Source organism: Mesoplodon mirus (genome assembly GCF_964341445.2).
Source record: "Mesoplodon mirus genome assembly, chromosome: 9".
In the NCBI taxonomy this organism is placed as follows: domain Eukaryota; kingdom Metazoa; phylum Chordata; class Mammalia; order Artiodactyla; family Ziphiidae; genus Mesoplodon; species Mesoplodon mirus.
The window spans coordinates 102,038,343-102,065,195 of record NC_138985.1 but is presented as its reverse complement, the minus strand read 5'-3'; the positions used below and the strand labels follow the sequence as shown (position 1 = coordinate 102,065,195).

Genomic DNA, 26,853 nt, shown 5'->3' with positions numbered 1-26,853 from the left:
TGCTTTAAAACAAGTGATACCTAGGGAATAACTGGCAGCTCCAGGGAAAAGAATATACTAGCCAGACACCCTTTGAAGTCGGTCTCCCTGTTCCTCCCCCTTTTTCCTTTGATGCTAAATGTCAGGATTTCCTGGTAATAATGTGTTGAATATAGGATTCTCAGCCCCGCTGCCATCTTAAGGCAGCTGTAACTTTCGTTCCTCAACCTAGAGCCACAAGACCCATGACGATCCTGTTCTTTTTTTTTTTTTTTTTTTTCTTTTTGCGGTATGCGGGCCTCTCACTGTTGTGGCCTCTCCCGTTGCGGAGCACAGGCTCCAGACGCGCCGGCCCAGCGGCCGTGGCTCACGGGCCCAGCCGCTCCGCGGCATATGGGATCCTCCCAGACCGGGGCACGAACCCGTATCCCCTGCATCGGCAGGCGGACTCTCAACCACTGCGCCACCAGGGAGGCCCACGATCCTGTTCTTTCATTTTTGACTCAAAGCTTGTGGAAACTACAGCGTGAAAGTAGTTTTCATGTTGATGCTTTTCTTAGACCTTGGAACCGTAGTCCAGTCCCATTGCTTTGCATTGTCCATGATGTTAACTTCACAGGAAGTAGAACCAAAAAAGTCTGGCTGCTTGCAATAAAGGCTGTGATGTTACTGGATTCGTTTGCTTATGGTTAGTGCTAGTCAGTGGCATGAATACCTTTTATCTTTATCCAAATAAAGAAATATGAGTATGTGCCCTGCCTTGCAGGTTCAAAACACTGGTTTGCTTCTACCAGAGAACTGAAAGAAGAAAGTGGGGGGACAATTAAGGAGTAGTCCTATGTGTTTTTTATCCCAAGGCCTACTGTACTGACTTTCTAGGCGCTAAGGGGGGATGAAGAGAAGAGGGAGACTAGGTAAAGTCAGGCAAATAGGAATTTGTAGAAACATTGAATTTGAAAATCAGGTACTATTCGCCCCAAACCCCTCTGTTTTCTTTTGTTGTTTAATTACATGTAAATGGTAGTTACGTTGTGCCGTTCGTTCCTTACTGGTAGTTGGATGTTTTTCTTATAGTATTCACTGGCCTATGCCTGCTTGAAGTTAGTGAACTACTCCTTCTTCTTCTGGTTGCCCTTTTATCTGAGTAATAACTTCGGATGGAAGGAGGCTGAAGCCGACAAGCTGTCCATTTGGTACGATGTTGGAGGAATTATAGGTAAGGCCAGTGATACATCTTTTTCTGTAATAAGAATTAGTCACTAATCATATTTTACTGGGTTATGAAATCTGGCATCATTTAAAGTTTTATTACTTACTCCACAGCTATTTTTCCTAAACTGTCCTACGAGTAAATAGCCAAAGTCTTAACAACGACAACAAAAAAAAGTCCTTAGAAAAGAAGACCTAGCCTATGGCAGCCCTGTGATTTATAGGGCTCTTTTTTCTCAGTCCTTTGTTGATGGATCAGTTCTTTTGTCTTGGGAAGTGCAGGGCTGTCTCTCTCTGATCTCTTTAAGTGTAACCCTTTTGTACACTTTCAGCAGTAGCTTAGCTGTAAAGCAAATTGTATGTCAGAGGTTCAAGTTAGGATGTGAATGTGTTCATTTTATATACCACACTGCAGCCAGAGAAGGGAAACATACTAGCTTAGCGTATTGATTGTCAGATCATAAAGGTAGGAATAATAGCAGGGATTAATTTTTTTGTTTTGCAGTTGCTTCATTGTACACAGCAGATTTTAACAGTGACTTTTTGCTCTAACTGGAAGTGTAAACAAGGAAGTAGGAAACTTTAAAATCAGACAGACGTACCGGTTGCATGTTAGTGGGTGCTGCTTATATGGCTATGGCAGAACCTTAATATCCTTTTTGTAATGTTTACATTTAGAAGTGTGGAAAGACTAAACTGCCCTGAGCGCATGAAAGCACAGTGTATCCTTAGGTGATATCCTGTTGCTGTATTTGAACTTGTGTGTTCTTATTCTTAGATCCAGAGCCAAAGGTGAGGTTGCTGCCTTTAGACTTGCACGTACTTCTGATGAGGGTGTACCAGGTGTCCCATTGCCCCTAGACTCCAAATAGGACTGCATCTAAATGTGACTGCGGTGCTTCAAGGATCCACATCACTTCTTTTAAACGTCTTGACCTATTAGTTATTACCAAACCATGATTGCTGCATTCAATTTTAGTGAATATTTATGTTCACTACTACTAATAGCCGATGAAGCACAGTCCTTAATTATCTTTTAAAATAAAAAGCAGGAAAAGCCTTCACAGCTGGTTGGAGAAGGAAAAACAGCAAGGAACAGTGGGGTAGTGTTTTTTTTTTTTTTTTTTTTCTTCCGTACGCGGGCCTCTCACTGTTGTGGCCTCTCCCGTTGCGGAGCACAGGCTCCGGACGCGCAGGCTCAGCGGCCATGGCTCACGGGCCCAGCCGCTCCGCGGCATATGGGATCCTCCCAGACCGGGGCACGAACCCGTATCCCCTGCATCGGCAGGCGGACTCTCAACCACTGCGCCACCAGGGAGGCCCAAACAGTGGGGTAGTTTTGATGATATTCCCTTATTTGTGGTTCGTCCCCATCAGCCATCATGGCAGTTAATAGTCAGGTAACCTTTCTGAAAGGAAATTACGGAGGAAATTTTTGAGGAGAGCCAGCTCTCTTTTTGGATAGACCAGTGTTAGGATCCTGATCGCAGGTGGAGGGTATGTGGTAAGCGAGAGTCAGGTAACTGAGCTAAATTAGAGATTTTGATTGGGTTGCACTCTTTGTGCTTGAAGGTGGAACTCTGCAAGGCTTCATTTCTGATGTGCTACAGAAGAGAGCCCCGGTGTTAGCTCTCAGTCTGCTTCTGGCCGTCGGGTCCCTCGTTGGATATAGTCGTGAGTATTCCCTTGCAGTTAAGCTGTTTTCCTCATCTCTTAGGACTCAGGCATTTATTTGCCTTGAGTCAGTGATCAACCCTGGGGGGGTAGTTGAGACCAGCCACAAAGGCATAATATGGGACCTTTGTATTGTCCTGTAAATGCCGCTAAAAGTATCACATAGTTTTATTTGTGTTGGGGAGGAAACTGGCATCTCTTTTGCTTTGTCGGTTTGTTTAAAAGCTTGCTTGGGAGTGTATATGCTTTGTTCAAGGGTAGGCTCCAGAGTGGCAGCATTAGAGCCAATAAAACAATAAAAGGGACAAGATTTCAAAAGAGGAGAGATGGTAATTAGTAGGTTTGGTATATGTCCCTTAAGATGCTGCTGAGATAGAAGTAGAGTTCTCCTGTAAGCTTTTAGAAGTCACATTAGCTTGAGCACCAGCAAGAAGCAGACATTACAAATAAAAGTTGGGGGAGGTGGTGATGGAGCTGTATGCACTTGTTATCCCTGGGAGCGATCTGTGAGGTCACGGAGATCCAGGCCCAGATCTGTGTGTACTGTTGGGTGGAGGCACACGTAATGCGCTCCTCAGATCGTTGTTCTGTGTCTGTGTCTTTCCTCACAGGTTCTCCAAATGATAAGTCCATCAATGCGCTTCTGATGGCTGTCACAGGTATGGCATAGGCTCCATTTCACTGTACTGTTCCTCTGTAAGGAAAAAGGAAAAAAAGGAAACTGATTTCTCCTTCAATTTGAGTAATGCTAAAACCACAATCATAGAGAGCTCCGAAGGTAAAAGGAAAGATGCCTCCTTCAGATCCTACTTCTCTGCTCTCGTGTGACCTCCTCAGTCCTGTCGTGACAGAGGCAGTCCCTCTTGACAGAGATTTTCTGAGATTTTTGATTGCTGCCCCGCCCGCTCATGTTACTTGCGGAAGTGGCTTAGGAAGATGCCACACTGGAAACCAATTCACCAACTTTCAAAAGGTCCAGTATAGCTAGTTTTTCCTCCTGTGTTGGAATTGGTCAGAATTTCTTCACTTGAGCCCCAGATGAAACAATTGAGTGCAGTTAGGGACCGTGTTATAGAAGAATTCTTATTTTTAAACTTGAGATCATAGGTTAGTGGGAGCTGCTCCTGCTCTATGAGGCACATGGGACTGATGCAGCCTCTTGAACAGATTCACATGGGCCAACTCCTGCTCAGTCCTTGGACAGCCTCACCGGCAGCAGTGGCAGATGGAACCCCCTGCACCATTGAAATCGCTTTTTCTCCTGTCTCTCTTTTTTTTCAATATGTTTGGTTGAATTTGGGCAGTCAGATGCTCTGCGCTGCACCTCTACCATAAGAGAATTTGACAAGCTGGTGCACTTAGTTGTCAATGCATGCACACTTCACAGGATTAGAAAGCTGTGTGTTCACTCTATTTTCTAGAGAAAAGTGGATGCTAACTAGTTTGAAGATGTTACTATCTGGGGGAGTTTCCATTTTTATTGGTTATTTTTCCCCCTCTTTTCGTTTCTCTCCAACATACTGATTGGAGTACTGGGATTAAGAGTTTGCTTTATTCAGTAGATTCCTAGCGTTGTTACAGATAGTGTCTTAATAAGAACCTGTTCTGTTTATGACTTCAGGATTTTTTATTGGTGGACCTTCTAATATGATTAGCTCTGCTATTTCTGCGGACCTGGGTCGTCAGGAGCTGATCCAAGGCAGCACTGAGGCCTTGGCGACCGTCACAGGAATAGTTGATGGAACCGGGAGCATTGGCGCTGCGGTGGGCCAGGTGAGAGAGCAGGGGAGGGCTTGACATGGAGTGTTCGGCAGTTATTCAGCGGTGGAAGACTTTACCCCCGCCCTCTGGGCCACAGTAGGGTGGCACTCGTCTGCTGTAGTGCACTGTACTGAAAGCCTTGGGTTTTTAGTCTCTGAGGTCCAGCTGATGTGACCTAATGTGGAAGGTCGCTCTACATTTATCAGTTCCTTCTTTCCACTTTTACCTCCAGATTCTTCCTGTCTTAAAAGAAGCTAACACCTCATAAGACAGATTCTCCAGTCCCAGCCCTCCACCCCCTTCTTCCAGCCTGAACTTGGCACTCCAAGGAGGCCATGAGACACATGCTTCTCATTACCCCACACCTGACATGCAGGCCCTATCTCTCTCCCCCTACCAGACACACACACGTACACACATTCTTCCCATGGACCCCTGCCAGAAATTGCCACGGACTCTGCAGCTGCCCTGAGTTGCTTACCCTGCTTCCTACAACTGTGTCTCAAAAGGCGGTTCATAAATGTCTTATGCCAGAATCATCTGGGGGTTCATTAAAGTACCGAACACTAAGCTTACTGTAGACTTGCTGAGTGAGAGCCTGGGGACCTGTATTTCAGCAAGCCTTCCTGGCGATTCTTATGCACTCTAAAGTTTGAGATCTTCTGGGCTAAGATGGGCCTACTCTAGGTAATCAGAACTATTCAAATCGATCTTTTTTGCTTACATTCGGCTTCAGAGAGGCATCCCTTCTCTGGGACAGTCAGGAGTCATGCCTCTCCTAGGGTGTACTACTCTAGGTCGTTGAGTGCTAATTTTGCAAAATGTGGATTTGAGAATCAACTGCAGGGATAAAATGGTTGAAACCGTGGAAGTGATGTGATGTTTAATGGGGAAAGAAAATATAGGCAGAACCTCAGAGGATGCCCAATGGTCACAGAAACAGGAAGCCAGAATTTGAGGAGGTGTGTTACTCAGATCATAGAGGTAGAGAGGTCAGGAGAAAGAGAATGGAAGGAAAAAGGCTGGTAGTTTTGACATTGAGGTCATTAAATGGCCTTGAAGATTGCTGCTTAATGGGGGTGGATCAGTGGTACCCAATTGCTAGTGGTTAATGCAAGAACAAATACTGAGGGAGATACACCATCTTAATGCTGGTCTCCACCCAGCCATATATTACACATTTATTTGTTAATGTCTGTGTCTCCCACTGTAAGGTGAGCTTCACGAGGGCAGCATTTTATTTGTTTTGTGTTCTACTGTAGCCCTGGTACCAGGAGTGGTGCCTGGCACACAGTAGACATTCAGATGTTTGTGGAATGATTGTAGAATGAATGATTTGTAGGATCAGTGTGTTAGCATATTTGATTCTGAGACTAAAGGAAAAACAAACTTAGCAAAGGTAGGAGAAATGTGTTCTGGAGTAGGAACTAAAAAAATGCTGTTGGCCACATGTTCAGATGTCTTCGTATAAGGGGTATTGGGCATCCTTTTCTGAAATTACTGTATTTTAAGTTTTCCTTCCCAGCTAATGTTTTCCTTATTAATCAAATGGGTAGATTGTAATTAGCATTTCAAGGAGTTTCTTTTCGTTTAGAATGCCTGCCAGTGTTAAGATCCCTGTCTGTGAACATGGGTCAGCATTAGATTGACTTTCATGGTTTGGGAAGCAGGACCAGGACTAAAGCATAGCTAGCTTTACTCATTCCCCCGCCATGTTGATTTTTGAATGATTTCCTATTGCTTGAGGTATGAAATCCCAAACTCCATGACTTAATATGGACTTAATAAAGCCCTTAGAAGGAAACATAGGGACGACGCCTCGTGACAGATATATACCAGTGGTCAGTAAGCACCTGAAAAGATTCTCAGCATCCTTAGGGAGATGCAAAGCAAAAACATGGGCTACCACTTGAGACCTAATTAGGATGGCTGTAATTAAAACAAAACAAAACAGAGTAACAAGTGTTGGTGAGAATGTGGAGAAATTCACATACAGTGCTGGTGGGAATGTAAAATCGTGCAGCTACTGTAGAATACGCTATGGTGGTTCCTCAAAAAGTTAAACATAGAATTACCATATGACCCAGCAGTTCCACTCCTAGGTATGTTGTACCCCAAAGAATTGAAAACGGATTCAGATATTTGTTTGCTGATGTTCACTGCAGCGTTATTCATAGTAGCCAAAAGGTGGAAACAACTCAAGTGTCCATTGATAGATGAATGGATAAACAAAATGTGGTATATCTATGCAATGGAATATTATTTAGCCATAAAAAGGAATGGAGTTCTGATACATTCTACAGCACGAATGAACCTTAACAACATTATGCTAAGTGAAATAAGCCAGACACAAAAATATTGTGTGATTCTACTTAACATGAAATATCTTGAATGGAAAATTCATAGACAAAGCAGATTAGAGTTTATCAGGGGCTGAGGAGAGGGGCCATGGAGGGTTCTTGCAGAGAGTTAAGGGGTGCAGCGTTTCCGTTAGGGGTGATGAAAACTTTTGAAAATAGGTAGTGGTGATGGTTGTGCAACATCATGAATGTATTTGATGCTGCTGAGTTGTACACTGAAAGATGGTTAAAATGGCAAGCTTTGTGTTACATGTATTTTTTTTTTTTAAAAGCATGGGTTGGGCTTCCCTGGTGGCGCAGTGGTTGAGAGTCCGCCTGCCGATGCAGGGGATACGGGTTCATGCCCCGGTCCGGGAAGATCCCACATGCCGCGGAGCGGCTGGGCCCGTGAGCCATGGCCACTGAGCCTGCGTGTCCGGAGCCTGTGCTCCGCAACGGGAGAGGCCACAACAGAGGCCCGCATACCGCAAAAAAAAAAAAAAAAAAAAAAAGCATGGGTTAAAAACTATTGGATACCTTTTATTAATTGAAAATAAAAGAATATGCTGTAGAGTGTCAAAGTCATACAGTAATCCTATGAGCAAATAGTGTAATTGAAAAATGAGTGGTATACTTAAAAGACGAACTTTAAAAAAAATATTTATTTATTTGTTTGTTTGTTTGTCTGGCTGCGTCGGGTCTTAGTTGTGGCATGCGAACTCTTAGTTGTGGCATGTGTAATCTAGTTCGCTGACCAGGGATCGAACCCAGACCCCCTACATTGGGTGTGTGGAGTCTTAGCCACTAGACCAAGCATCAATTATAGTACCATTCACTGGAAGAAGGAATGATTAAATGGAAGTGACTTGAGGCTGTTCATCATCCTCTCTTAATTTTTTTTAATAAATTTATTTATTTTATTTTATTTATCTTTGGCTGTGTTGGGTCTTCGTTGCTGCACACGGGCTTTCTCTAGTTGTGGCGAGTGGGGGCTACTCTTCGTTGCAGTGCGTGGGCTTCTCACTGAGGTGGCTTCTCTTGCTGTGGAGCACAGAATCTAGGTGCGTGGGCTTAGTTGTGGCTCACGGGCTCTAGAGCACAGGCTCAGTAGTTGTGGCACATGGGCTCAGTTGCTCCATGGCTTGTGGGATCTTCCCGGACCAGGGCTCAAACCCGTGTCCCTTGCATTGGCAGGTGGTTTCCTAACCACTGCACCACCAGGGAAGTCCCCATCATCCTCTCTTAATAGCAAAGTGAAAAAAAATATACCTCCTGGACTTGTGCCTTCTGTTACACAGTTTTTGTATGTGGACTCTGCCAGCTTACCAAATGAAGGCTGTCAATAAAGTTTAAATAGGAGCATGTATATGCAACAGCTCTGCAAACTGCAAAACATTATACAAATCCTAACTCCCTTTTGTTTTCTAGAAGAGATATGTTTCATCTACTTTTTAAAAAAATTTTATTTAGTTTATTATTTATTATTTTTGGCTGCATTGGGTCTTCGTTGCTGCGTGTGGGCTCTCTCTAGTTGTGGTGAGCAGGGGCTACTCTTTGTTGCAGTAGTACTCTTTGAAGCACGGGCTTCTCATTGCAGTGGCTTCTCCTGTTGTGGAGCATGGGCTCCAGGTGTGCAGGCTTCAGTAGTTGTGGCTCGTGGGCTCCAGAGCACAGGCTCAGTAGTTGTGGCGCAGGGGCCTAGTTGCTCCGCAGCATGTGGGATCTTCCGGACCAGGGCTCGAACCCGCATCCCTTGCATTGGCAGGCGGATTCTTAACCACCGCGCCACCAGGGAAGTCCTAATCTACTTTTTAGCTACTTCAGTTTATTAATTTATAAAGGATTATATTGTGATTTCTTTTTCTCCCTTTAGTATTTAGTGTCTTTGATCCAGGACAACCTAGGATGGATGTGGGTTTTCTACTTTTTCATTCTTATGGTAAGTGTGTGCCCTTTTTGTTTTTTTTAAACTAGTAGTTTTTAAATTAAATTAGTTCAAAGCATTTACTTAAATCACTTTTTTTACACGCAAAGTAGGTTTTTTTTGTTGAGGAATAATTGACTTAAAATAAATTGCATATATTTAACAAGTAAAATTTGGTACAGTTTAACATATGTGCACGCATGTCTGTGAACCCATCATCCCGATCAGGACAGTAAATGTATCCATCACTCCCAAAAGTTTCTTCATAGCCCTTATGTAATCCCTGTCTCTTGCCTCTCCACCATCCCACCTCTCTCCAGGTAACTACTGACGTACTTTCTGTTGCTATAGATTAGCTTGCGTTTTCTTGAGTTTTATATACATGGAATCATACACTATGTATTTTTGTCTGCTTCTTTCAGTCAGCATAATTATTTTGAGATTCATCCATGTTGTTGCATGTATCAATAGTTCATTTCTTTTTATGGTTAAATCACTTCTTAAACCAACAAAATTGCTGACCACTTTTAAAGATTCTTTTGTGAAAAGTAACATTTTATGATTCTGAAAGACACATTCATTTTTCAAGGAAGGAAAGGGCTGTTAGTTTGCCCTTGACCTGAGTCTAATGAGTATTGTCATTTATAATTCCAGAAAAAAATGAAGAGAGGCTTATATCCCCAACCATTAATCAGGGTACTCTTCCAGAGTACTCTCTGTCTGCTAAATATAATTTGGGAATTCTGAAGGAAATGTGTACGCCAAGCCAGATAGGGTTAAAAAAGAAGCATTGCTGTAATTAACACTGTGGTGTGCAAGTTCTAAAATGAACCTCGAGTCTCTTGAGAAAATATCTGTTGTGCCTTCAACATTCTTGGCTGGAACTCTGTACTTTCTGGGAAACAGCCAATACAGAATTAGGCCTTGTGCTTTTAAAACATTGCTCTCTGTTGAATAAGCATGTGACATACTCTTATCACATATTGAGACGGTGCTCAAGACAGGTCTACTTGAGAGTCTGGTGACGGCTTCATCCACCAGGGGATGCATTCAGTATCCTGTCGCTGAATCTAGGGCATCCTAATTGGAGGCAGCCTCCATTGCCCAAGTCTAGACGCTGTCCTCCAGCCTATCCAAGGAGCCTTTGGGATAGCTCAGCACCTGGAATCCCCTGGAGCTGCCTTAAGGCTTATGTACTCTCCTATCACAAAGGATGCTTTCTTCTGCCTGAGTGCCCTCCAGCTTCTACAGACTGGGCCATATAACTCTGTCATCTACTTCTGAGTAAAGGGAAGTATCTCCTGAGGAACCTGTTGGTATGATCATACTAGAAATGTAATAGAAAGAAAACTGAATCTGTTAGAAGAAACACTGTTTAAATCTGAGCTCCAGTATCAATTTTATGCCCTACCTATGAGTTATTTAATCTGTGTACCTTAGTTCTTTTTTTGGAGACTGTAATGTAACATTAAGTATTTTGTAATATTAACTGTAATTTTCAAAATCCTTCTCTAATTCATTAAAGATTGAGTTGTCCTTGTACGAAGTCAAAAAGAATGTAATTGTCCCAATTCATTATTATGTTCGAAACATGATGCTCTAACAGAATTAATTAACTTGTCACTGCATGTTTAATGCTTTTTTCTCTTCACAGACAAGTTGCACAATTCTATTTATTTCACCATTAATAGTGAGGGAAATATGCTATCTTATGCAAAGACGACAAGCTCGCATATTGAGTGGGTGACTGGTGCCCACAAAAGAACAAGAATAATAGACACATCAGGACTATTTCTTTTCATTCATCTTATTTTGGGGTTGTCTTAAGAGCTCCAGCATAACCTCAGATTGTCAAGCCTCTTTCAACAGTGTCAGCCACCGGAGATGCTGACCAGAGTGAAGGCTGGGCTGTTTTTCTACACTACAGGAATTATTGTTAATGATTTTTATCGCTGTTGTTTCATGAATGTACTGAATGGCCTATGAATCTGCCAGCGTCTTTGTTGGCCTGTGGAGGTTTATCCTTTTAACTGTAAATGCTGTATTGGACTTGGACCCAAGTTCTCCAGCCTGGAAAGCCGAGTGACCACAAGGCAGTCAGGCATGGTTTGTATCAGTGACGTGCTCCACGAATAGAAAGGATCGTTGCATTTTGCTTTAGTCCTGAGTTTGCAGAGCATGCCTCGTCTCTGAAGCATCAAATCCGGATAAAGCACTCTAGCTGGGTCTAGCGTAAGCCTGCCTTGGACAGAGAATCCCTTTGTTAACCACGGTGGGAAAAATCACACTACCTGCTGATTGGCTCAGTCACTCTGTATCTGCTCTAAAGTTGTTCAGCTCCAGAAGCAGAAATATCTTCAAGTGATTGTCAACTTGTTCTCCTCCGTCTTCATTCAGAATTCCCTTTGACTCCTGGAAGTCTTTAGTCTTCCTTTCAAGGACCATAAGGTACCTCAATTGTGAACATGCCAGTGTGTAATTTACAACTGAAGTACTCAACCCCAGATCTGTTCTCTGGGAAGTTTAGGATCCACTAGGAAGCTAATCTGCTTAGCCCTACTTTCAGAGGATTGATCTCTGTTGCAGCTGGGTTCCTTGCATTACCTCAGCAGAAGACTAGAATTAGAGAAAAATGAAAGACCTTTTGGCCCTGTAAGTGTTAAGTATGTGACCTTGAATCACATTAATGGATTACTAGGGCCTGAGGTGTATCTAGGTATCTATTCTTTAGAAGTTTGTAGAATATATGTCTTCAAGGCTGTGAATTCTATACTAATTATCAATATTTTAAGGTCATACTGTATATATATTTTAAATTATGGAAGTTAACAGTTGAAAAATGTGCAATTTTGAGGGCTGCCTAATTTGCATTGGGTTAGGGAATATTTTTCAACCTCTTGCTTTATACTCTCAAATGTGGTGCGTTTATGAACTTGTTAATGTTATTTAATCAAGCAGATTTCCAATCAGATAATTGCTCATTACTGACAAAAAGGGAAAATATGAAACACAGAAAGGGAAAATAAACTGACTTTTATAATAAACATCTGTCCACCTGGTTATTTTACATATACTCTGAGCTCCGCGCTGTAGAATGTGACTCATGCCTTGCAATTTCCTGCTACTGAGTGTTCCCTGGTGACCATTCACTGACCCTACGGTGTTGCCAGATTGTACAGGTCTATTTCTACTACATTCTGTGAAAGCCTTCCCTTCCCCTTTGTGTAAGATTATGCTAAGTTTGGATGAGTTGCCTAGTCGTAATTTAAGAATCATCTGTAGATGAACCCCATTTTGATTATTTAGCCTCTGTCTGACATTTGGCTGAGAGTTTCCTCTCCCCCCACGTAATCAGTATGGTCACATCTTCGTATCCTGACACCAGCCATTGTTTTCTTTCTCAAGTTTAAACTTAGCTGGACAAGTGTTCCTCTGACCTCTCTGTAGCCCCCAAGTTGTACCTGAAATGAAATTATAAATAAAACAACTGCTCAGCACTGAATGAAATTATATCTTGCACTATGGGTATATTTCCTATTCTCTTTCTGGCAGTCTACATACGTGTTAGCTTTAAAGAACTCCTAAGAGTTAACTTATTTTTTTTCCCTTGAAGAAAAGGCCATAGTGAAGGCCAGTTTGGAAAAGCATTCTTCTCTGACACCTCGATCCTCCCATACTCACTAGGTTGAAATACAGCGCTCTGGCCTGACTTTTCTTGTCATACGGTGTTTTCTTTTCTCCTTCCATATGGTTTCAAAGGGAGAAAGGCCCCTCTCCACTCCTGCTTATTCTAGTCTTTGCTGCTTCCTGGAGGGCTCGTGTCCCAGTCAACATTCACACAAGAAATGTCTGAGGGCCCCCTGTGTGCATCGTGAAGTTCAGCGAGATGGAGAGTACAGGATGCTCTTGTCCACCCCTTCCCTTTCCTTTCCAACATCAGAAGTCCTCCCTCCTCCCTCACAGGTAACTGATAAAGCCATTTCTTATCCCTACTAGTTCTTCTGACTTAATGTCCTATTTTCCTTTTCACAACCAAATCCTTTGAGTTAACAGATGGTATCTGCTGCCTTCCTGGCTGTGCTACTCACTTCCTCCTCAACTAGGTAACTAACTGTATGTCTATTCGTCCAGGACACTCCTGGTTTATGCCTGATGTTCTGACATAATTATCACGTCATAATTATAGCACTTTCCTTTGCTCTCCCAGTGTCCTAGTTTGGATATGTTACCCTTAACCTTGGACCTTTTTTGCATCGCTCTCCAGAAACTGAAGGTCATAGAACTTGGATATCTTTTTTTCCTCATTCCTTATCTTTCTTAATCCTCCTCTTATACTTGACTCCGGTAACCACTTCATCTTCTCCAGGACTTTTTTTCTTTGGCTTCTATGGCATTTTCATGTATTGAATCTTCTTATTTCCTATCTTTTACTGGGTTCTCTGCTCACCCTCTGCTAGTTTCCAATAGGGGTCACCAGCTTTCCCAGATGAGCTGTTCTTAATACCTAACAATAGCTCTGTTAAGTACTAAAGAGAGATAGGGCATCCATTTATATAATACTATCTGGTGTTTAGTTAACTGCAAGTCTCAAGGGAAGTGAGCTCAACTTATGTAACCTCAACACCTCTCCCATCCCCACCCAGACCACACTGCCAATTGGCTTTATGAATGGTTTTCAGATTTTCTAAGTCATAAACCCTTTTGAGAATATGACAGCCATTTGCCCTCTCCCCAGATCAAAATGCACCTGTGAACAAATTTTCAAGGTTTATTACAGGGTGTTCACAGGCCAAAACTTGAAGCCCATCCTTAGACCACAAAGTTAGAAACCTTGGTTGAGAGAATCAAGTGCCACCTGTTAGCCTGAGGTTTCCCACAATCCAACTTCAGTCTGTTTCTTTCTTTCTTTTTTTTAAGAAAAAATATTTATTTATTTATTTATTTATTTATTTAGGCTGCACCAGGTCTTAGTTGCGGCATGCGAGATCTAGTTCCCCAACCAGGGATCAAACCTGGGCCCCCTGCATTGTGAGCATGGAGTCTTACCCACTGGACCAACAGGGAAGTAAGTCCCTCAGTTTGTTTCTTTACTGAATCTCCTGATGTCTCTCTACACGAACCTTCTACATAATCAGACTGGTTAGCTTATTACTTGATTACAAATGGCTGTGTGTATTCATATCAGTTTATCATTTTTTTTGGAAGCACCTGTGTTTTCTTTCTTTTTTCTTTTTTTGGTGGTACACGGGCCTCTCACTGTTGCGGCCTCTCCCATTGGGGAGCACAGGCTCCGGATGCGCAGGCTCAGCGGCCATGGCTCACAGGCCCAGCCGTTCCATAGCATGTGGGATCTTCCCGTACCGGGGCACGAACCCGTGTCCCCTGCATCGACCGGCAGACTCTCAACCACTGTGCCACCAGGGAAGCCCTGGTTTTTTTTTTTTTTTTTTTTTTTTTGGACCCAATTATTTAATTAGGTTCTTTGGAAGAAGTTTAGAACACTATTTTGTGAGGATAAATTCCATTTGTAAGAGCGAATACAGAGTGGAGGTAGCCCTGGAGCTGAGGAACAGCTTTGATTCTTCGCAGAATTTGTGAGTCCACAGCTTTCTGATCAACCTTCCGCTGCTCTGTAATCTCATATTTCTCTCTGTGTCGAAGGTCTCACCTTCCTGGTGCCTGGGCTTACGCAGTTTCTTCTTCTTGAAGTAAGCATCAGTGAGATGTTCTGGGATTTTCACACCACTGATATCAATTTTGGTGGAAGTGGCAATGACAAATTTCGGGTGTGTTCTCCGCAGAGGAACTCGATTGAGGGACAGAGGCCCAGGCACAAGTAGCAAAGCCACCGATCAGCTGCTTCAGGAAAATGACCCTCTTGCCTCTGTGGCGCCCAGTGAGGATAATCAGAATGGTTCCAGGAGGGATGCTAGCGTGCAGTTTTCTCACAGGCTTACTGAAGGGTTTTTTGCCGTGACTCAACAGCTTTCGAGGCACATCTTCAGTAGGATAATACCTAGGCATTTTGCAAAGGTTAGCCACCCGGGTACCACCATTCTTGTCACCGCCACCTGGTTTTGTGACCGTAGCAAGAACCTTCACCTTCTTTTTCTTTTCAACCTTGGATTTAGCTGCCGAATACTTCCTCTTGTACAAGGCCTTTCTGGAATACACAACCGATCGGGAATATCTGCCAATGCCTCTGACCAGGACAGGGTTTCAGCTGCAGTGGGGCTTCCCCTTCTTAACCTGCTTCGCCTTTTTAACTTTGCCACCAGCATCAGCCTTCTTGGCTTCAGGTTTTTTCTCCTTAGTATCTGGCTTCTCAGCCTTTTCACCCGCCATCTTGCAAGATGGGGAAAAGCTGGTTTGTTTTTTAAATGAAAAAAATGTTGAATTGTGATAAAATACATGTAACATAAAATGTACCATCTTAACCATTTTGAGTATACAGTTCAGTAGTGTTAAGTGTTAATATATTCACATCGTAGTGCTTAACTTCTAGTGTTGATTCACACTTCTGGTCTGTAATACCCCTTCTTAACTCTCTGCTTTCTGAATCTTAATTTTTCCTCAAGACTTGGACAAGCACCATCTAGTCCAAGAAACCATTTTCCAGCCAGCCTTACTAGCCCCCCATCGTCTCGCCTTTTTTTGGTAGCAATAGCAATATTACTTATTTGGTCCTTAGCTGCTTTGGTCTAACCTGTTTTTTTTTTGGTTTTTTTTTACATCTTTATTGGAGTATAATTGCTTTACAATGGTGTGTTAATTTCTGCTTTATAACAAAGTGAATCAGTTATACATATACATATGTTCCCATATCTCTTTCCTCTTGCATCTCCCTCCCTTCCACCCTCCCTATCCCACCCCTGTAGGTGGTCACAAACCACCTAGCTGATCTCCCTGTGCTATGCAGCTGCTTCCCACTAGCTATCTATTTTACGTTTGGTAGTGTATATATGTCCATGCCTCTCTCTTGCTTTGTCACAACTTACCCTTCCCCCTCTCCATATCCTCAAGTCCATTCTCTAGTAGGTCTGTGTCTTTATTCCTGTCTTACCCCTAGGTTCTTCATGACATTTTTTTTTCTTAAATTCCATATATATATGTTAGCATACAGTATTTGTCTTTCTCTTTCTGACTTACTTCACTCTGTATGACAGACTCTAGGTCTATCCACCTCATTACAAATAGCTCAATTTCGTTTCTTTTTATGGCTGAGTAATATTCCATTGTATATATGTGCCACATCTTCTTTATCCATTCATCCCATTAGACTGTTTTTATATCTAACTCCCCAAGGTGATTATTGGTCTTCTTTTTTTTTTTTGGCTGCATTGGGTCTTCATTGCTGTGCACGGGCTTTCTCTAGTTGCGGCGAGCGGGGGCTGCTCTTCGTTGCGGTGCATGGGCACTAGCCGCGCGGGCTTAGGTAATTGTGGCACGTGGGCTTAGTAGTTGTGGCTTGCAGGCTCAGTAGTTGTGGCGCACGGGCTTAGTTGCTCCGCGGCATGGGGGATCTTCCCGGACCAGGGCTTGAACCCATGTCCCCTGCATTGGCAGGCGGATTCTTAGCCACTGTGCCACCAGGGAAGCCCTGATTATTGGTCTTTTTCTCCAATGCCTAGTTCTTTGCATGGTTGGTGCTGCATAAATGTTGATGGTGTTGGAAAAGGTGGAAGGAAAAGGAGTGGAGGGGGGCCGAGTGGAGTGTGGCTCCCTGACCCCGCATGTGGCTCTTCCCCTTGCTTTACAACATGACACCGCCTCCCACAGTAAATGACAGGTTATCAGGCCAGGCCATGGGGCAGAGAATGCATTGTCCTCTCCTTAGGCTCTTCAGTAGCCGTATCGGCTCTCCTGGAGAGCTAAGCCACAGTGAAGGGCGAGCTTGCTGCTATAGAAGAAACCGCATGTTGTTCAAGCTGCTGTCTTTATTCCTGCTGCGTGTTTTCACCTGGCCCGTCCTCTTCCTTCCAGTTCTGTCTGTCTCTCTGAGCTCCTGATGTTCTACCTCCATGGGACTTTGCTTTTTTTTTTCTTAATTGAAGTTTAGTTGATTTACAATGTTGTGTTAGTTTCAGGTGTACAGCAAAGTGATTCAGTTACACATACGTATATATATATTTTTTTCTTCAGATTCTTTTCCCTTATAGGTTATTACAAAATATTGAGTAGAGTTCCCTATGCTATACAGTAGGTCCTTGTTGGTTATCTGTTTTATATATAGTAGTGTGTATATGTTCATCTCCATGGAGCTTTTCCTGATTACCCCACTTCTAATGCTCTTTCCTTTCCTTAAAATTCTAGAGTCGTTACATAGACTGTGCAGTCTGCCCAGGCCGAGTGATTTTACTGCCTTATTTTGTTCTCTGGTTGTTTCTGGTTAAGTTGTTGTTTCCTCAATTAAATTGTGAGCGTGAAAGAGTCAACTCCATGTCCAAGGTCGCAGCAACCATCAATCAAGACAGCTGGTTTATCTTCCCTTGTGGCCTCTGTACTTTCAGGCACATCTTCCTTTTGCTTTTCCTTAAATGCCCTGATCATTTCTGGTGACCAAGTTTTTATTTATTTACTTATTTATTTATTTTTGGCTGCATTGGGTATTCATTGCTGCGTGCGGGCTTTCACTAGTTGAGGTGAGCGGGGGCTACTCTTCGTTGTGATGCATGGGCTTCTCATTGCGGTGGCTTCTCTTGTTGCAGAGCACAGGCTCTAGGTGTGCGGGCTTTAGTAGTTGTGGCATGCGGGCTCAGTAGTTGTGGCTCACGGGCTCTAGAGCGCAGGCTCAGTAGTTGTGGCTCGCAGGCTTAGTTGCTCCATGGCATGTGGGATCTTCCTGGACCAGGGCTCGAACCCGTGTCCCCTGCATTGGTAGGAAGATTCTTAACTACTGTGCTACCCAGGGAAGTCCCTCTGGTGACCAGGTTTGTTCCAGCATATATCCAGAATAAATCAGACTCAGTATGAAATTTATATATGTGAACACAGATAATACAAATCACTTAAATGGTTATATATGTGTTATAGGTAATTCTAGGTGACTATATATATATATATATATATGTAATTATGTGTTACATTTAACTATACACACACATATAAATACATACTTATGTACATGTACATCAAGACTGATATTTGAAAGGGAGTTCTGTGCCTGAGCCCCCAATGCTTCATGTGTGTACACAACTTTCTTTTTATTTATTTATTTTTTTTGTGGTATGCGGGTCTCTCACTGCTGTGGCCTCTCCCGTTGCGGAGCACAGGCTCCGGATGCGCAAGCTCAGCAGCCATGGCTCACAGGCCCAGCCGCTCCGCGGCATGTGGGATCCTCCCGGACCGGGGCACGAACCCTCTTTTTATTTTTTTTAAGCTTCTCATTTTCCTGGCCTCATTTTCTTTTCTTTTTTTAAACAAGTTTATTATTTATTTATTTGGCTGCACCACGTGGCATGCAGGGTCTTAGTTCCCAGACCAGGGATCAAACCTGTGCCCCCTGCAATGGAAGCATGGTGTCTTAACCACTGGATCACCAGGGAAGTCCCCTGGCCTCACTTTCTTTATTTTATTTTATTTTTAATTTTTTTGGTCGTGCTGCACAGCTTGTGGGATCTTAGTTCCCTGATCAGGGATCAAATCTCGGCCCCCTGCAGTGGAAGCTCAGGGTCCTAACCACTGGACCACCAGGGAATTCCTGGTACATGACTTTTAAAAGTGCCCTCCCATCCACTACTCTCTTTTATCCCCACCGCATTTGTAAGGTAGGAGGACCCGTGGTTGTGGTCCTTAGATTTGAGAACTGAGGCTCTGAGAAGCTCATGGGTTTGCCCAGGGTCACACATCTAGTACATGACAGCAGGACTGAATCAAAACCCAGGTCTTCTGACTTCAGTGTTTTTTTCCGTGATGCTACTCGGCCTCTTCTCATTTGACTTTAATCTTATCCTGGGCTTCCTTCCAAGGTATACGCTGTGCAAGGCTCTCGAATTCCGTGCACCAGAGTCCTGCAGGTGAGCAGGGCTGCCAGACGCTGTGAAGCTTTGGCTTTTTAAAAAATATATATTTATTTATTTTTGGCTGCATTGGGTCTTCGTTGCTGCGTGTGGGCTTTTCTCTAGTTGCGTCGAGCGGGGGCTACTTTTCGTTGCGGTGCACAGGCTTCTCATTGCGGTGGCTTCTCTTGTTGCAGAGCATGGGCTCTAGGCACGCGGGCTTCAGTAGTTGTGGTGCACAGGCTTCAGTAGTTGTAGCGTGCGGGCTTCAGTAGTTGTGGCACGTGGGCTCAGTAGTTGTGGCTTGCGGGCTGTAGAGCACAGGCTCAGGAGTGGTGGCACACAGGCTTAGTTGCTCCGCGGCATGTGGGGTCTTCCCGGACGAGCGCTGGAACCCATGTCCCCCGCACTGGCAGGCGGATTCTTAATCACTGCGCCACCAGGGAAGTCCGAAGCTTTGTCTTAAAACTGCCTCCAGCTCGCACCTGCTGCTGGACTGAGCGCCCCTCAGAGCCCCCCAGGGCCCCGCTCTGCAGCGCCTTCCGCTCCAGGTTTGCCTTTTTAAAGAGCATCTCTTCCCTCTTTCCTGGTCCTTCTGCCTGAGGCTCAGGCAGATCTGCCACCTGACAGACTCTTACATTGTGATGTCTTCTGTCCTCCCCCGGCCCTGGAGTCGGTGGAGGTGCTGATGTCCCATGCCCACCTGAGCCAGCTCCGCCTCTTTCCTCTTGACAAGGTCCCTGCTCTTACCTGTCGTTTTTTTTTTTGGCGGCGCCTCGAGGCTTGTGGGATCTTAGTTCCCTGACCAGGGATGGAACCCAGGCCCTAGCAGTGAAAGCACCAAGTCCTAACCACTGAACTGCCAGGAATTCCCTTACCCTTCCTTCTAATGAATGTTTAACTTTGAATGACGGTCTTATATCTAAAATGCCATTAGTCAGCTTTTTATTGCCTGCCATTGCCCTCTGATTAAAGAAATAACTTATTTTTCCCTTTTGCCCTTTCAGAAATTAGATAACAAGAAGCAAAATCATTTGAAACCATTTTAAATCCCATTTAATCGCAAGGATGTTGTCCTAACTTCATCATCAGTGAAATACTGATAAAAAGCCCACCCTGTTGGATGGGAATGTTGATCTGGATTGTAATGGGATAATTGTATTTAGGTAAAACCTTTCATCCAAGTACTTCAAAGCCCTTCGCCTTGTTTAATTAATAGTTATTATCAGGCCCTGAAGAGTGACATCAGGATACCATAGTCCTAGATTGTGTGTGTGTATGTGCACATTTGCTTATTTATTTAGCATTTTGTTTGTTTTCCTAGGCTCACCATAGAAAGTTTCAGGAACCTAACTCTTGCTGTGGATTTCATTAAAAAAACGGATACCTAAGGAATCGCATACATAACTTGCCTTTGTTGCATGGGATTAAGATGTGGATGGGGTTACAAAATAAAGAAAGACTGCTCTGGAGCCAGGAGGGTGGAGCTGGGGGATGAAGGAGCAGTGACTAAAATAGAGGCTGAAGGGATACCCTTCCCCAAATGCCCCCAGTCGTGAGATAGGTTTCATCCTTGTTTGCTCAACTAGGTGGGTTCATGTAAAAATGATTCTGTGAACAAGTTCTTGGAGAGAAGATAATTTAACAGAACTTTTGAAATTCAAAACAAGCCTGTGTCCTGGCTGAGGGAAAGGTCCCTATCTCTGCAATCACTTTGAGGCTGTTGAAGCAGCATCTGGATAAAGGGATGGGTTACTTATGAGAAGAGCCTTTTAGAGAAAAGACTAGCAAAGATTTTTTTTCTCACCCCCGCACTGTGTGGATCTTAGTCCCCCGACCAGGGATTGAACCCGTGCCCCCTGCAATGGAAACGTGGAGTCTTAACCACTGGACGGCCAGGGAAGTCCCAAAAAGACTAGCAAGCGTGGCCCACAGGGATGACCCAGTGCTGGCCCCCTTCCCACATCTTTCTGCTGTTTGGTTTTCGCATAGCAGCTCATTTAATGCTGCAGGATCTGACTTAGGTGATTTTAAAAAAATCAATGTTTATGTTTTCCTCTCTCTAACCCGCCCGCTGCCAAAAGAAATAGTTCTTTCCTATTGGGCTCCTTTCCTCGTCTCAGCCGTTCATGCCTCTTGACTCAGCAGGGGGAGACAAAGTTCCAAAGACCCTGCCCGCTGCACCTGTCAGCACCAGAAAGCCACATGTGCTTCATTTCATTATGACTTTACATCCGTTGGTTCTGAAACCCTCCTGGCTAGTTATTCTCTCAGAAGTTCTCGGTCCCCCCACCTGGCAGCCTTCTGTTACCACTGGTGATGCCCCACCTGTTTTACTGAAAGATCAGGATTATCTGGAGTTTCTCCACTTGGGCATTTCTCTGTTTTGCACGGGAATTGATGCCTTAACTTCACTCTAAATTCCATTCCTTTTGATTAGCTTCTCTCCATCTTTTTTTTTCTAGTCTCTCAATCCTCCAGGCCTCTCAGCTGAGACCTTTAACCTTCCCTTCCACACCTTGCTTCTACCATCCCCCTACTATGAATAGTAACCTGTTCTCCAAATGGATGGTCTTCCCACGCGCACCTCAGCCATGCTCTCCCTGTGAGGCTCTCGTTGTTAGATGTGTTCTACTGGGTGAAAATCTTTTTTTTTTTTAATTCATTTATTTTATTTGTTTTTATTTTTGGCTGCATTGGGTCTTCATTGCTGCACGCGCGCTTTCTCTAGTTGCGGCGAGCAGGGGCTACTCTTCGTTGCGGTGTGCGGGCTTCTCATTGCAGTGGCTTCTCTTGTTGCGGAGCACGGGCTCTAGGTGCACGGGCTTCAGTAGCTGTGGCACGTGGGCTCAGTAGTTGTGGCTTGTGGGCTCTAGAGCGCAGGCTCAGTAGTTGTGGCACATGGGTTTAGTTGCTCTGCAGCATGTGGGATCTTCCCGGGCCAGGGCTCGAACCTGTGTCCCCTGCATTGGCAGGTGGATTCTTAACCACTGCGCCACCAGGGAAGCCCCCGAGTGAAAATCTTACAATGTCTTCCATTGGTCCTAATGCTTCCAAAGTAACAGATATATATTTTCTCTTGATATATTTGAAGACAACTTCCCTCTTTCCCTTTCAGCTTTTTATGCTTCTAATCTTAAATTTTTATTGAAGCTATTCCCCCAAGCATTGCTTTCTGATCAAAGCTGGCCGTCTCTGTTCTTTACTTTTGATGTCGTTAACTACCTTCTTATTCTTTGAATTCTACTTTTGTCTCCATTTTGATATCCCCTTTGCCTCCTAATCCTCAATTGTAAGAAAACTCCCTAGACAAAATTGTTTCATCTTCTGTGTTCCAGACACTCTAGTTCATACTCTATTTTTAGCTTTGTCATCACTTGTCCACAAAACTCTAGAAAGTCAGGACTAACTTCTAATCATTTTGAAAAATCCTCTCAGACAGTGCCTGGCAAGTAGGTGGTAGAACTTAGTTAATGTTTAATTTTTCTCTGTTCCAGTACTTCTTTTACACAGTTCATTGTTTCCTATTTTTCTAAAACCTCCCAATGACTACCAAATTTTTCTCTCTAGCCCCAGTTTGTTACTCATTTTCCAATCTTAAATTGCCTTGCGATCACCAGGATGTCCTGCTGGTAGCCCAATGTAATAGAGTTCATTTTCTCACCCCAGTCCCTGCAAACCCACTTCTCACATAACTTTCCTAGTGGTCTTTGTTTAATAAACTGCTTGAAGCATTTTTGAGTAACCTTAGGCATCAAGGCACATTTTGATCCTTATTCATTAAGTAGCCCTCTTGCATTACTGGACCCGGAGTCTCCACTGTGCCATAATTCTCACATTTTCTGGGATGTCTTTAACTGTCAGTGGCAAGGCCATCTTCCCCAGGCTCCCAGCCTTAAGGATACTTGTGGATACATCTTTTCCTCTCTCCTTGTCCTCAGCCTCCAGGCGTTGCTGATTCTTTCTCACTTGCTTTTCTAATTCATCTTTCTTGTTGATTTCTAAGCCATTTTCCTCTGCCTGAATTATTCTCAATGGCCTTATTTTTGGTGTCCCTCTTCTAGTCTTCCCTGCTGCAGTCTGTGCCATGCTCAACTCGCAGAATAATCCTGTTAAACAGTATTTTTGTGGTGTTATTCTCCTGCTCATATATCAAGAAGGACTTGCTTTCCTGGGTTAATGATGAGATCTTGCATGAAGCCTCATCTCTAGCTAGAAAATCTGGGAGACCGGAGATCTGAGGGTAAGTAGTAGTGACACCTCTCTTCCACTGATGTCTTTTTTTTTTTGCCATGCTGCGTGGCTTGTGGGATCTTAGCTCCCGGACCAGGGATCGCAGCCGGGCCCCCTGCAGTGAAAGTGCAGAGTCCTAACCACTGGACCACCAGGAAATTCCCCTCTGATGTCTTGTTTGTGAAAGTATTGAACACCGCTCTTTCTTTGTATTTTTTTTGAATAACAACTTTATTGAAATATAATTTACACATATATGTCACCCATTTAAAGTGTACAGTGGTTTTAGGGATAGTCACAGGTTTATCTAATTTTAGAACACTTTCATCACCCCCAAAAGAAACCCCGTACCTCTTAGCAGTCACTCTGCATTCTCCTCTTTCCCCAGCTTCTGGCAACTAGTGATTTACATTCCGTATCTATGGATTTACCTATTCTGGACATTTTGTATAAATGGAATACAGGGTCTTTTGTGATTAGCTTCTTTCACTTAGCATAATGTTTTCTAGGCTGTTCTAACTGGGTTTTCTTAGATCCTGTATTTGTCTATTTGGCGTCCATTCATCAGAAGGCCAGCTGTCTTAATTGTATCATCTTATTTTCTGTATTCTTGATGCTCTGGCATTTGTGGGCTCCCTGCCCCTCCCAGGACTAGCCGGCTCTGAGAGATAGGAAAGGGCTCACCCTGTAGCACACTTTTCGTATGCAAACGATCCAGTCCAGAGCCCACACCCCGAACCAACCAGGAACCAGCCACGTCCTTTATCAAACTCTCACACACCAAGCTAATCTCTCCCCTGCCCTAGGTCAAATGAGGGCCAAGTGCCAAACAACTAAGAGACAGCCCTTCCCAAAGCCTGCCAGAATTATTCAGACTAGTCAGTCCTAAACTCTTTACCCTGCCCTGCCTTGCCTTTCCTGCAGAAAACACAATAAAGGCTCTGGCTCAGGCTTTCCCTGGCTCCTTCCTCCTCCTGACCCAAACTGAAGCTTCCCCATAGGGCCCGGTGGGTGTGGTGTGCTCGCCTTTCAGGCACCGTGAGAAATAAAAATCTTTCAATGGCACTGACCTCTGCTTGTCATCAGTCAGTCACTTCCATAAGTTAAAATCTCACAGGTACAATTGAGACAAAGGCTCATTTCTATTGTCGCATGTATCAATACTTCATTCCTTTCTATGACTGAATTGTATGCATGCACCACATTTTGTTTATTCACGCATCAGTTGATGGACATTTGGGTTATTTCCACTTTTTGGCTAATATGAATAATGCTGCTAGGAGCATTTGTATATAAGTTTTTATGTGGATGTATGTTTTCGGGTCTCCTGGGTGTGGAATTGCTGGGTCATATGGTAACTATAATTAACATATGGAACTGCCAAACAACTTCCTTTTTTTTTTCCTTTTAACGTTTTTATTGGAGTATAATTGCTTTACAATGGTGTGTTAGTTTCTGCTTTATAACAAAGTGAATCAGTTATACATATACATATATCCCCATATCTCTTCCCTCTTGCGTCTCCCTCCCTCCCACCCTCCCTATCCCACCCTTCTAGCTGGTCACAAAGCACCGAGCTGATCTCCCTGTGTTATGCGACTGCTTCCCACTAGCTATCTATTTTACCGAACTACTTTCTGAAGTGACTGCACAATTTTACAATCCCACCAGCAATCTGCGAAAATTCCAATTTCTCCATGTCCTCACCGGCATTTGTTATTGTCCGTCTTTTTAAAATTTTAGTTATCCTAATAGATTTGAAGTGGTGTCTTACTGTGGTTTGATTTGCGGTTCTCTCTAATGACTAATCATGTTGGTCATCTTTTCATGTGCTTATTGGCCATTTGTTTGTCTTCCTGGAGATGTGTCTCCTTTGCCCATTAAAAATTGGGTTATTTGTCATTTTATTGTTGTGTTGTGAGAGTTCTTTACATATTCTAGATACAAGTCCCTTATCAGATATATGATTTAATATATTTTTCCTATTCTGTAGATTGTCTTTTCACTTTCTTGCTGGTATCCTTAGAAACACGAATTTTTAAAATTTTGATGAGTTCTAATTTACCTGTTTTTCCTTTTGTCACTTCTGATTTTGGTGTCATACATAAGCTATCTTTGTCTAGTCCAAGGTCATGAAAATTTACTCGTAAGTTTTCTTTTAAGACTTTCATTATTTTAGCTCTTACATTTAGGCATATGATCCATTTTGAGTTAATTTTTGTATGTGGTATTAGATAAGAGTCCAAGTTTTATTCTTTTGCATGTGGCTATCATTATCCCGCTGCATCATTTGTTGGCAAGACTATTCTTTCCCCATTGAATTGTCTTTTTTAAAAAATTATTTATTGATTTTATTTATTTTGGCTGCGTTGGGTCTTCGTTGCTGCTCACGGGCTTTCTCTAGTTGCGGCGAGCGGGGGCTACTCTTTGTTGCAGTGTGCAGGCTTCTCATTGCGATACCTTCCCTTGTTGCGGAATGGGCTCTAGGCACATGGGCTTCAGTAGTTGCAGCACGCAGCCTCAGTAGTTGTGGCGCATGGGCTTAGTTGCTCCGTGGCATGTGGGATCTTCCTGGACCAGGGCTTGAACCCGTGTCCCCTGCATTGGCAGGTGGATTCTTAACCACTGCGCCATGGGGGAAGCCCTTCCAGAGTCATTTTGATGTCTCTCTCTCTCATTTCCTCACATCCAGTGAAAATTCAGGCTCTGTTTACTCACCTCTGTAACGTTGTACACGTTTCCTTTCCCATCCCCATTGTTACCACCATCCTTCAGGCCTTCATTACTCCCATCTGAACTAGAACGGTAGTCCTCTGATTTCTCTCCCTTTTGATCCATCCTGCCGGCAACTTCCAGACAGAGCTTCTGGAGACTGATTCGATCCTGACTCTCACCCTGTTGAGGATCTTCAGTGAGATCTGCACACCCCCTGGATCAAGCTGAGCTTGCAAGCTTGTTGTTAAGGCGCTGCAGGTCCAAGCCGAGTGCATCTCTCCAACTCTGTCTCCCTACATCCTTGTCGGAAACTGAGGCAGGTTTCTGCACCTTTGGCATTACCCCGGTGTCTTCCCTTTCGGGAACTGTATTGTTCTCCAAGGCACAGTTCATGAATCTTGCCTGACTTTCATTAAACCAGATAATTCTCCTTCCTCATATCTTGTAGGACTTTGTGCTTACTTTTTACTTATTTATTTATTTTATTGAAGTATAGGTGATTTGCAATGTTTCATGTGTACAGAAATGTGATTCCATTATATATATATGTACACACACACACACAGACACACACATACACTTTATCAGGTTCTTTTCCATTATAGGTTATTATAAGGTATTGAATATAGTCCCCTGTGCTATACAGTAGGTCCTTGTTGTTGATCTAGTTGATATATAGTAGTGTGTATATGTTAATCCCATACTCCTAATTTATCTCTCCCCTCCCTCCACCAATCACTATCCCCTTTGGTAAGTGTAAGTTTGTTTTCTATGTCTGAGTCTATTTCTGTTTTGTTTTTTTTTTAACTTTTTATTCTATTTTGGAGTATAGTTGATTAACAATGTTGTGATAGTTTCAGGTGTACAGCTAAGTGATTCAGTTATACATATACATGTATCTATTCTTTTTCAAATTCTTTTCCCATTTAGGTTGTTACATAATATTGAGCAGAGTTCTCTGTGTTATACAGTAGGTCCTTGTTGGTTATCCATTTTAATTATAGCAGTGCATGCATGTCAA

At 43.4% G+C, this 26,853-nt stretch overlaps 1 protein-coding gene and 1 pseudogene across 5 annotated transcripts in view; one reads left to right on the top strand and one right to left on the bottom strand.

Annotated features, from left to right (window-relative positions):
* The window catches only part of SLC37A3 (solute carrier family 37 member 3), a 47,098-nt gene extending 34,743 nt beyond the window's left edge, over positions 1-12,355 (top strand). For 3 of the 4 annotated variants that reach the window (XM_082633185.1, XM_082633187.1, XM_082633186.1), the window contains exons 10-15: positions 1,054-1,195; positions 2,761-2,862; positions 3,474-3,521; positions 4,484-4,635; positions 8,836-8,901; positions 10,541-12,353. In XM_082633185.1, the coding sequence (XP_082489311.1) occupies positions 1,054-1,195; positions 2,761-2,862; positions 3,474-3,521; positions 4,484-4,635; positions 8,836-8,901; positions 10,541-10,633 (603 nt within the window). In that variant the 3' untranslated portion in view covers positions 10,634-12,353. Of the gene's footprint in view, positions 1-1,053; positions 1,196-2,760; positions 2,863-3,473; positions 3,522-4,483; positions 4,636-8,835; positions 8,902-10,540 lie in introns of all 4 variants that reach the window. The other variant, XM_082633188.1, reaches the window with a different exon arrangement.
* A 1,975-nt stretch (positions 12,356-14,330) lies between these two features.
* Positions 14,331-15,247, bottom strand: LOC309810633 (large ribosomal subunit protein eL6-like; annotated as a pseudogene). The gene has a single exon. The product of its transcript is annotated as a large ribosomal subunit protein eL6-like (transcript).
* Between the last annotated feature and the right edge of the window lie 11,606 nt (positions 15,248-26,853).